Source organism: Rhinatrema bivittatum, chromosome 2 (genome assembly GCF_901001135.1).
Source record: "Rhinatrema bivittatum chromosome 2, aRhiBiv1.1, whole genome shotgun sequence".
NCBI classification, from domain to species: domain Eukaryota; kingdom Metazoa; phylum Chordata; class Amphibia; order Gymnophiona; family Rhinatrematidae; genus Rhinatrema; species Rhinatrema bivittatum.
In genome coordinates, this window is record NC_042616.1 from 358,580,806 (window position 1) to 358,593,002 (window position 12,197).

Consider the following 12,197-nt stretch of genomic DNA (forward strand, 5'->3'; position numbering starts at 1 on the left):
ACAACTATAGGTGGGGAAATTTCAGAGTTTTTCTTGTTTTCTTGCCATTTTTAGTACCAGAGCAAAATACCTCCATGCCAAGTCTGAACAGAAGACTTGTAAATACTCAGCTTTTTTTGCAGCTTAAATGTCACTTTTCCTCCAAGCAAGTTCATAAAGTTTGAATGAAATAGAAGGGAGTCTGCCATCATTAAACTCCTGAGCAGTCTCCCCTTATGCTTGTTGATTTTCAGTTTGGTAGAAATTATGAAGTTGTGGGCTGGGCTCTTGACAAAAACTGCTTTCACACAGTATGTTAAACAGAAGCTTGTTTTTCCCTTAACAGGAAGAGAAGAAGAGAAAGCGAGAAAAGGAGCAATGTGACACAGATGCAGAAACTGAAGACTTCGAACCTGGGAAAAAAGTGGAAGTGGAACCTCCTGCAGACCGCCCAGTCAGAGCCTGTCGGAACCACCCGGGTCAGTAGGAAATGCTATCTGCACATAGCCCAAGCAAAACTATTTTTGATAAAACTAAGTATTTAGCATCAATTGGTAATGACTTCTGTTTCTGAAATTCATTGTTCACTTACTTGCAACTTATTTTTTATCAGGTAGGCTTCATGGAAATTTGTAAAAGTTTATTTTTATATTATTATGTTTATTTTTCACTCCTCAGTTTCTTCCTGCTCCTTTTGGGATTCCAGCTCAGTCAAAACTGGAATCTACATAGGCACACACAAATAAACTGAGCAGCATGGGGTGGTCTCTAGAGTGCTTGAATGAGTTAGAAACTAGTTGAATAATAGACCACAAAGGGTCGTGGTAAATGCAGTTCAATCCAGGGCAAAAAGGGTTCTCCGTCAACAAGCAGGGATGAATTAGCCATGACACGTATGTGACGTTATCCAACGGTGCCGAATGGACCCATCTCTCTAGCTCAATAGTCTTACTATAGACTATGTACAGGAGTTCTCACGCACACACTGCCTCATGAGCCCCGCACAGACATATACCCTCTCTCTCTTATAATTTTTTCTAATCTTCTGCTTTTGCAGTTTTCTAACGTTTTTCGAGTTGCCTTGCTGCCTCGTCAGCCCCTCAATAACACTTTTCAGTACTATCTAAGAAAAAAAAAAGAAATATCAAGATATCCAGCTCCAAGAAGGCCACTCCCAGTGGCTTCAAGGATTACATTTGTGGCCCCAGGATGCCCAACATTGGCCTCCTTCCCTGAATGTGGCCCAGCAGCATATCGCGCAGCACACGTGGCAAGACACCACAGCCCCTGGTCCTGTTTCTTTTAGGGCGTGTGCACGCCAATTGCCTCCCATTTAAAGGGCCAATGGCGGGAATCTAGCAGAGGCACCTCCTGATGACATAGCTTCTATTGGATATAAAGCCTTCCCAGATACCCCTCCATTGCCTTGGCAATATGTCGTCTCAACTTGAGAAGTGCTTTGCCACTGTGTTCCTGACTCTTGTTTCTGGTTCCTGGCTCCTGTTCCTGCTATGTGTCCCTGAGTTCTTGTGTCTCGTTACTGTTTGGCTTTCTAGTTCCTCGTTAGTTCTTGTCTTCATGGTAAGTTTTCAGTGTCTCTTGCTCCCATGCTCCTCATCCTCCTCTTTATTCTCCATCCCCTTCGATTTGGACTTCTGGTTGGACCTCGGACCAGGTCTGACTCTACCTTGGGCTAGACCACGACGCTGCTTGACCTCCACCTGCCTTTCACCACCACCTTCTCTCTGACTCCAGTTGAACTTCACCTGTTTCAACCCTCTTTGAACTCTGCCTGCCTCCGACCACAGCCTGAACTTCACTGTGTCTGACTGCTTCCTGCCCTATTTGCTGCTTGCCCTGAGTTTGTTTCTTTCTCCGAGCTGGCCTACGTCTTCATCGCGACTGATCATCACCTTCACAGAGGCTCACACCTAAAACCAGCCAACCCCAGCACCCTAGAGCTCAACCTAAGGGAAACGTGGGCTGGTATTGGCAAAGTTCTAGTTGGGCCTCTGTTCCATTCAGCTCTGCCTGCCGATAGGACCAGCAGAGCTCCTCCCTACAGGTTGTGCCAAATCAGTCTCAGTCCAAGGGTCCACACCCGCAACAGATTGATGAGGTCATGGTTTCGGCGGATGCCTCAGGCCTTCAGGCCATCCTGGACCTAGCATAGAAGATCTCGCAGCAGCAGCAGTTTGTTTAGCTCCATGGAGCGATTCAGAGCCCGCCTGGATGTAGAGGCAGTGTCTGCCACCTCCTCACCTCTTGCTGCCGTCGCAGGCCCCCCCCCCCAGCTATACCTACTCCTCCCATGATTCAGCTACCAGTGCTGCCCTGGTATGCTGGCAAAACCATGCCGAGGGTTCTTGAACCAAAGTTTCATGCACTTTTTTCTCCAGCCAGCACTGTTTCTCAATGACTCGGTCAAGACAACATGAAAATATCGTCTATGTATCGATTCCAAAGTAAAAGAGAAGTCTCAAAGGTATGATTGTTGTTCCATGAAAATTCAAAATCAGCTATATGATGCCATTTTAGCCTCCGTGGCTGTCCCACAAAATTGTTGATAAAAGCATCTAATAAATAGCAAAAAATTTCTTAGTCAAAGCCAACTCAGGGAGGGTGCTTAAAAATGAAGTGAGAATGCATTGAGGATGTTCTCGTGTATCTAAATATCATGTGATGGCCTCTAAAGCCTGAAGCTGAGAAATATTGGGAGTACAGAGCCTCCACATCTACTAAGTGACATCCATAGTGTAGGCAAAGCTATCTAGCAAGTTGATAAGGAATTGTGAAACTCTGAAAAATGATATCGCAGGAATCATCAAGGCCAAACATTTGTCACAAATTGCAACAATGGTTCTAATAAAAAATCTTGCTCTGAGACAATAGGTCTCCCAGGGGGATCATTGAGCCACTTGTGGTTTTTGGGCAAAATGTAAAAACACAGTTCAACCAGATGATTTGTTTTTTAAAAAAAAAAAAGATGTTTCTCTTGAAGCCAATAAACTAGCAGCAGAAGCTCCTTCAATCTCCGTATCTATAATACATTGCAGAGCCCAAGTAGGATCACCTGGTAATACAGGTTCTGTCTGATAGCTGACATTGGACCCTTAAGTACATTCTACGATCCATAATGACGATCCAGCCACCTTTAACAGCCGGTTTGATAACCAGATCCTCATGCTTCTCCAAGGACTGTAGAGCCTGATGTTCTTCTCTGGATAAATTCCAATGAATATAACATAAGAACATGCCATACTGGGTCAGACCCAAGGGTCTATCAAGCCCAGCATACTGTTTCCAACAGTGGCCAATCCAGGCCATAAGAACCTGGCAAGTAACCCAAAAACTAAGTCTATTACATGTTACCGTTGCTAGTAATAGCAGTGGCTATTTTCTAAGTCAACTTAATTAATAGCAGGTAATGGACTTCTCCTCCAAGAACTTATCCAATCCTTTTTTAAACACAGCTATAGTAACTGCATTAACCACATCCTCTGGCAACAAATTCCAGAGTTTAATTGTGCGTTGAGTAAAAAAGAACTTTCTCCGATTAGTTTTAAATGTGCCACATGCTAACTTCATGGAGTGCCCCTAGTCTTTCTATTATCCGAAAGAGTAAATAACCGATTCACATTAACCCGTTCTAGACCTCTCATGATTTTAAACACCTCTATCATATCCCCCCTCAGCCGTCTCTCTTCTCCAAACTGAAAAGTCCTAACCTCTTTAGTCTTTCCTCAAAGGGGAGCTGTTCCATTCCCCGTATCATTTTGGTAGCCCTTCTCTGTACCTTCTCCATCGCAATTATATTTTTTTTGAGATGCGGCGACCAGAATGGTACACAGTATTCAAGGTACGGTCTCACCATGGAGTGATACAGAGGCATTATGACATTTTCCTTTTTATTCACCATTCCCTTTCTAATAATTCACAACATTCTGTTTGCTTTTTTGACTGCCGCAGCACACTGAACCGATGATTTCAATGTGTTATCCATTATGACGCCTAGATCTCTTTCTTGGGTTGTAGCACCTAATATGGAACCTAACATTGTGTAACTATAGCATGGGTTATTTTTCCCTATATGCATCACCTTGCACTTGTCCACATTAAATTTCATCTGCCATTTCGATGCCCAATTTTCCAGTCTCACAAGGTCTTCCAGCAATTTATCACAATCTGCTTGCGATTTAACTACTCCGAACAATTTTGTATCATCTGCAAATTTGATTACCTCACGTGTTGTATTGCTTTCCAGATCATTTATAAATATATTGAAAAGTAAGTGTCCCAATATAGATCTCTGAGGCACTCCACTGCCCATTCGCTTCCACTGAGAAAATTGTTCATTTAATCCTAGTCTGTTTCCTGTCTTTTAGCCATTTTGCAATCTACGAAAGGACATCGCCACCTATCCCATGACTTTTTACTTTTCCTAGAAGCCTCTCATGAGGAACTTTGTCAAACGCCTTCTGAAAATCCAAGTATACTACATCTACCGGTTCACCTTTATCCACATGTTTATTAATCCTTCAAAAAAGTGAAGCAGATTTGTGAGGCAAGACTTGCCTTGGGTAAAGCCATGCTGACTTTGTTCCATTAAACCATGTCTTTCTATATGTTCTATGATTTTGATGTTTAGAATTCTTGCCACTATTTTTCCTGGCACTGAAGTCAGGCTAACCGGTCTGTAGTTTCCCGGATCGCCCCTGGAGCCCTTTTTAAATATTGGGGTTACATTAGCTATCCTCCAGTCTTCAGGATGATTTTATTGATAGGTTACAAATTTTTACTAATAGGTCTGAAATTTCATTTTTTAGTTCTTTCAGAACTCTGGGGTGTATACCATCCGGTCCAGGTGATTTACTACTCTTCAGTTTGTCAATCAGGTCTACCACATCTTCTAGGTTCACCGTGATTTGATTCAGTCCATCTGAATCATTGCCCATGAGAACCTTCTCCAGTACAGGTACCTCCCCAACATCCTCTTCAGTAAACACTGAAGCAAAGAAATCATTTAATCTTTCCGCGATGGCCTTATCTTCTCTAAGTGCCCCTTTAACCCCTCGATCATCTAACGGTCCAACTAACTCCCTCACAGGGTTTCTGCTTCGGATATATTTTAAAAAGTTTTTACTGTGAGTTTTTGCCTCTACGGCCAACTTTTCAAATTCTCTCTTAGCCTGTCTTATCAATGTCTTACATTTAACTTGCCAACGTTTATGCATTATCCTATTTTCTTCTGTTGGATCCTTCTTCCAATTTTTGAATGAAGATCTTTTGGCTAAAATAGCTTCTTTCACCTCCCCTTTTAACCATGCCGGTAATCGTTTTGCCTTCTTTCCACCTTTCTTAATGTGTGGAATACATCTGGACTGTGCTTGTAGAATGGTATTTTTTAACAATGACCACGCGTCTTGCACATTTTTTACTTTTGTAGCTGCTCCTTTCAGTTTTTTTCTAACAATTTTTCTCATTTTATCAAAGTTTCCTTTTTGAAAGTTTAGCACGAGAGCCGTGGATTTGCATACTGTTCCTCTTCCAGTCATTAATTCAAATTTGACTCTTGACTCAAATTTTGTATATCCTGGATGACCAAGGAATGAAAAGTTTTAATAAAAGGGTCAGCTGGACCTGGTGGAAGCCAAGCGGTCTGTTTCTTATAATTTAAATATTTTGAGTTTGAGGTAAATCCCTAAAAAAAAAAAAAGTTTCAATGGCAGGGTTCTATGGAAACAGGAACATAGTACTTCCGAAGAAAACTGATCTCGTGGTGTAGGAATCAAAGACAGGCCTCTCAAAAGTATCGAAAGCTGAGCTGTTGTGAGCAAAATTGAAGACATTCAAAACTGGGGATTCTGGTTCATTTGAGATTGAGTGAATTGTCTCGGGCCTGATAAAAAATATTTTAACACAAGATGCTGGATCATGTCATTCACATATCAGTCTCTTTGAGCTTGATGTTCAAAGTGCCAAAGTTAGGCGGGCAGTCTCCTGCTTTGCCGAAGTGGAACTTTAACCAGGTAAGTCATTGCCTAGTAATGTTTAGCTGGATAAGTCAAAAGTAGTGTGGGGGCGTTCCAGGAGTTTGGCTCGAGTTTATCCAGCTAAATCTGTTCAGAAAAATCACAGCCTGAAATTAGCTGGACAATAAATTTAAAAAGCTACTGGGCAGAGCATGGTCCAGTTCTCTTCCTATCCCCCCTACCCAAGTTAAAAATAAATGTAATAGGCCAGCAGTGCCCCGGTACCTCTCCCTCACGCCCCCCAAGACAAAAAAATAGTGGGCCAAGCTGCCCTATCCACCCACATGCCCTGATTTAAAAAAATCTTGAGCCACCAAATTTCTATCTCTTACCAAGTCCTAAAATTGTTGAGGATCCCAAACAGAAGGAGGAGAGGCTCTTAACTCTTTCCATTGGGATGCAGTCTAAATACTATGAGCACCAAATTTCTACCCCCCCACTCTACAAAAGTGCTGAGGAAACACTGGGAGGAGGAGAGGCTCTCCTCCTCCTGCTGGGCTCCAATCTGAATGACTTTACAGTTCTTAGCTCTCCTGGCATTTAATATTTATGTATTCACTTCTCTTGTGCACTGAGTGGTGATTTAAAGTGAGTTCTGAATGGGGATTAGCCTCTTCACAGTGAAGGGACCAATCAGTGGGTGAGTGACGTGAATGAATGAATACTAAATGTTGGTACAGAACTGTACCATCATGTAGACTGTAGCTCAATGGGAGGAGGAGAGGCTGGGACAGGAGGGGGGAGAGCTTCTTCTCCTTCCAGTGGGGTTCTTCAGTACTTTAGGGGGTTGGGGTAGAAATTTGGTGCTCGGCCGTCTACTGTTTTTTTAATCTTGCAGAGGGGGGGCGAGAGGGAGAGGCATCGGGGTATTGCTCACCCCACTATTTATTTGTAACTTGGAACGAGGCAAATGGGAGAGGGATTGAGCTGTACTGTATATTTCTTTTTCACAATATTCAGTAGTACAGTAAGCACAAAGTTACCCAAATAAATTTTAAATGGGTAACTTTAACAGAGTATATTCAGTGGCACTTTTACCCAGGTAGTGAAGCTGAATTTTTGGCTAAAGTTATTCTGGTAATTCTATCCAGATAACTTTACTCACTGGCTTACTGAATATTGACCTGAATGTTATTTTCTGATTATCCTTGCTTGAAATAGTACAAAGAGGGATAGGATTGTTCAGGACAGTCAGCTATAGGAAGAGTAGGGAATGAAAATGCGAATAAAAGACAAAAATAAAATAAACAATGATAATGTTTGTGGAAATTAAGTTTAAAGAAACTGAAAATATGTCTATTATTTTCAGTAATTATCAATATTTTCTTTCATTTGTACCTCAGCAGAAAATGAGAGCACGCCAATACAACAGCTGTTAGAACATTTCCTCCGCCAGTTGCAAAGGTAAGTCTTTACCATGTATATAAATCTTCAATACGAAATGCAATTTCACAGTTAATTATGATTTAGATAGTATTCATATTTCATAAATAATATATATATATGATATACTGCAGTATCAAAAAAAACTCTAGGTGGTTTACATAAAATAAATTAAATTTATAGGAAATTTGATAAGTGGTATACAAATTCAGATCATCGCTCCCATTAGCTTCCCATGCCCTTACTTACAGCCTACAATACCTAGGTTAATTAAGCAATACCCCTTTCCATTAGCCCATCCTACTGAATACCTGTGTTCATACCAACTGCTTTCAGAGGTCCAGAACCAGTAATCACTTATATGATACTGATAATACCTGTGCATCATGAGCCTCCACCCAAAGTTTAATGAAATACTGTTTTTTAAGCTTTTTTTGTTGTGTTCCACGGCCACGGCCCCCTACCTGACCCAGACCGGCGCAGGAAGCTGGGGCTTGTCGTTCTCGTGCGCTGGCGCGGGTCTCTGCGATGGTCGCCGGGCTTGGGAGCCGCCCCTGCTCCCTCCTCACAGCGTCGGGCGGCTTCCCCCGCGGGCCAGGAATCCAAGATGGCCGTTGCTATCCTTAGGCGCGAGGCCGCGCCTCCTTTCTGAATTTAAAGGGACCTTGTCCCTTTAAGTGCCTGCACCTGTTTCCAATGAGCCAGAGCAGAGGAAGTATATTAGGAGACTTCCCCCGCTCATTCCTTGACTTGGCAACACTTCGGGTTGTTCGAGTCTGCTTGCTTCGGTGAGTCTTCGTGTGCTTTGGATCCTTGCTTCTTGGTTCCTGTCTCGTCTTAGTGATTCCTGGTTCCTGACTTCGGATTGGCAAGCGGTGATTCCTGGTGTGTGACTTCGGACTGGCAAGCGGTGATCCCTCGGTGTGTGACCTCGGACTGGTAAGCGACAACCCTCTGGCACTTGACCTTGGACTTCTTCTGGACTATCGTCTCCAAGGGCCCACCTAAGTCCCAGCGGCCCGGGTCCCTATGGGCTTCTCCTGGGGAGACCGCGGGCTTCAAGGGGTGAAGCTCCAGTTGGCCCTTGCACCAACCTCACGACTCCTTGACCTCTCAAAGGTCCACCTAAGTCCCAGTGGTCCGGGACTCTATGGGCTCCTCCTGGGGGTACCGCGGGCTTCCAGTGGCAAAAGACTACTTTGGCTTCTTTGACGTCACGACTCTTCGTCTGCCTCCACGGTCACCTCTGTCTCCAGTGCCGAGGGTCAGCCGGTCACATCTTCTGTTCCGCCTCGCCACCCGACGGGAGAACCTACGGTTCCACCTCCTAAGGTATACCATCCTCCTGTCGGCCCAAGGGTTCACAAGCCTGAACATAACTTTTTTTTTTTTTTTTAAAATGCTAAAGAAAATAATTCAAGACAGATGTCTAATGGAGTTAGATTCCATAAGCTTGGTGCAGAAACACTGAAAGCATTCCAACACACAACTGCTAATTTTCTTTTAGCAAGAGGTACAACATATAGAAGAGCCTGGTAAAAAGTTAGGTGTCCTAATTGGCCAGGAGGGAGCGATATTGAACCTAGTGCTTACCAGTAGTAACTGTGTTTATGATGTTGTAGTGAACTATCATCTGGAATCCAGTGATCACTGGATGGTGTGGTTCAGTATTAGAGGTCAGGTGGTGATGGTTCATTTAAAGTGAGGGTCCTAGACTTCAGAAAACCTAACTTTGTTAAAATGGAGGAATACCTCAAGGAGTCATTAGCTGGATAGGAAAATCTCTAGATGACATAGAAGAGCAGTGGGCAAGTCACCATCCCGCAACCAAATTTAAATTCTGATTGATTAGGATGCAGATCCTGATAATCATCCAAATAATCTTATAGTTGTAAGAGACCACTTTCTAAATCATTTTGCCAAAAAAATTAGAAACTGGCAGAAAAATTCAGTGCTGAGTCCTCACTTTTTTCTTAAATAAATTAAATAATTTATTTTTTCAAAAATAATAAAGCAAAAAATACAGAGGAAGACTTAACACTTAACCTGCATTCTGTAATTCATACTAATCAGTAATATCCAAAAACAGCTTCAGTGCCTTCCAGATCTGCTGCACAAGTCTTAATCTATTAATCTTCCTTTCCCTAATCATTTTGTATTTTTATGCGCTCAAAACATTCTACCACGCTGTGGTACCATGAGCAGTCTTGGGTGGTTAAAGCAGAGAGGCCGGACTCTGGCAAAAATCTTTCTTAAACTTTATGACATCAAACAAAACAAAGGCATCTCTGCTATTCTTCGCAGTTCAACAAACAAATGTAGTAATACAATTTACAGTTCAGCAATATTCTTTTTCTCTCGGCTTCCTTCTTTCCTCTGGGCCTCCTGTTCCCTCCTGGGCCTGCCTAGTTATACTCCTTTCCCAAGGACCTCCCCCAGATCCAGGATTCCCCGCTGTATTCGTTTTAAGGTAGACCGGGCTTAGCACAGATATCCCCAAACGTGACACCATCTGTGGCACCATGAGTGGTCTTTGGTAGCCAAAGAATAGGCTCGGGCTGGACTCTAACAAAAATCTTTCATAAACTTCTTTATTTGTGACAAGAAACAAACAAAAGCAACTCTATTCGTTGCATTTCAACAAACAATATTAGAAATAAACTTGCAGTTCAGCAGTATTCTCTCTCTAGGCTTCCTTCTCTCCTCTAGGCTTCCTGATCGCTCCTGGGCCTGGTTAGTTTTATTCCTTTCCCAGGGAACTCTGCCCAGGACCAGGATTCCCTGCTTTATTAGGTTTAAGGTGAACTGGCCAAATCTCTGGAGCTGATCGTTTAAGGTGTTTTGGGGTTTTCTCTGGTATATCCCTTCACACACGCATTCACAGTAATTTGAATGAAATCCTTCCAGCTATTTAGAAGAAGCTTAATCGCATAAGCACACTGTGCCCATTGGTCCTGAGTCCCTCTGTCTACACTAAGGAAAACGAAATTGTCAGGTAAGTAATTTCTCCATTTGCTGAATAAGAACTAAACCCACTCATGTCCTTGCTTGGAAGAGGCATTTGAGGATGGTTATTCATGGGACATCCTGGGATCACAGATTGTGAGCAGTTCCTGTTTATACCCCAGATCAGTCCAGACTCCTGGATTTTGCCTCCTTTCCAGCAGATGGAGAAAGAGAAGAAAAGCTTTACCAACACTGCTACTTAACCTCTCAACTGCTACTTAACTTCTAACCACCGCTCAGCCCTTTATTGATAACTACCGCATCCACCGTCTATCACGTTTCCCCTCCCCAACATTTATCATGTACCCCCTTGTTCATGTGATTTCCGTTTCCTGTTAACATGGCTATACTACATAACTCTTCATTGTTGCCCTGCCGCGTCTATCATAGATTGTGTAAGCCCACCTCCCCTTTTAACCCATGCAGAGTCATACGCCTTGCTCCATTTAACTTTCGTTAGCCACTAACATCGCATTTGTGGTTAACTCGTTATTGTTAAATGCTGTATATATTATACACTGTATATGCTGGATATATTAATCATTGTATATATTATATACCTTTGTAATTGTTGTATGTATTATATGTATTATATACCTTTGTAAAGCCTCTCTTTTCTGTAGCTCCCCAGAGGCCCCTTCCCTGTTCTATGTAACTTTCGATTACTGTTATCATTGTTTGATGTAAGCCGGCATGATGTTTCGCACGAATGTCTGCATATAAAAATACTTAAATAAATAAGCTAGTAACAAATCCAATATTTCCTAGCGTGTAGCAGGTGGACTCAGGACCAATGGGTGTGGTGTACTCCTGATAGCAGTTGGAGACGGATCAGATTTCAATCTGTCGTCAGCCCCTAGTACATATACCCCTGCAGGAAGGGCAGCTCTTCAGTATTTTCCATCTCCATAGCAGTTAGGGACTCTATGCACGCTCGCACAGCGTTAGAGTAATTTTACCAAAGAAAACCAAAATAAGAAGAAATCTTACCTCTACGGACGAGCCCTGCTCTCCTTCGGTAACACCCATTGGGTCCCTCCCCCAGTTGAGAATTCCCGAGGTGAATTCACCTCCATTCCCGAGGTGAATGGTCCCTCCCCCAGTTGAGAATTCCCAAGGTGAATTCATCTCCATTGATCTTTTACTATTGTAAAGACTATTTTGATTCTTGGATCTATCATACAATTTCAAGCACCCAATTAATTTACATCTCCTGTTATAGTTACCTCAAATTACATATATTTGTATCGTTATATATCCTCCACCATTTAAGTACGTCCCCAATGTATTATTTGATGTTAATTGTATACTGGTTTTAATTTATATCCGTTTTGTTCCTTTCTAAATTGTTTGGCTTGTAAAGCTTGTTGCTGAATTATTGTTCATTGTAAACCGAGGTGATGTTTTCTAACGTGCCGTGGTATATAAAAAATTCTTAAATAAATAAATTTCCGCGATCCCTTGGAGGTAAGCCTCAGTCCGGCGGCTGACCCTCGGCGGAGACCTAGCCCCCGACATCGGGTGAGGCTGAGAGGCAGCGGATGCAACTTTGAGCGCGGCAGTGAAGATATTTTCCCTCTCCCCCTGTAGCTGGAGACCACCCGGAATGAGACCGGGAAGCGCCAAGACAAGGTAAGGTAGAAATCTATTTAAGTCTCCGGTCTCCGAAGCTCGAGGAGTTGCACAGGTCGCCAGCCGGCACCAGTGCCACCGGGTTGATCTGCCCTAGCAGGGCTAGGCCCCAGTCAGATCCGAGGGTCCTCGGACCACCCACCAAGGTGGTCACCATATTGTCCG

The 12,197-nt window shown here is 42.9% G+C and overlaps 1 protein-coding gene across 1 annotated transcript in view; it reads left to right on the forward strand.

The window, feature by feature from the left end:
• Positions 1–12,197, forward strand: part of BRD9 (bromodomain containing 9) — a 328,799-nt gene that overhangs the window by 91,640 nt on the left and 224,962 nt on the right. Inside the window, 2 exon segments of the mRNA XM_029589931.1 lie at positions 326–458; positions 7,355–7,415. Coding sequence (XP_029445791.1) covers positions 326–458; positions 7,355–7,415 — 194 coding nt within the window.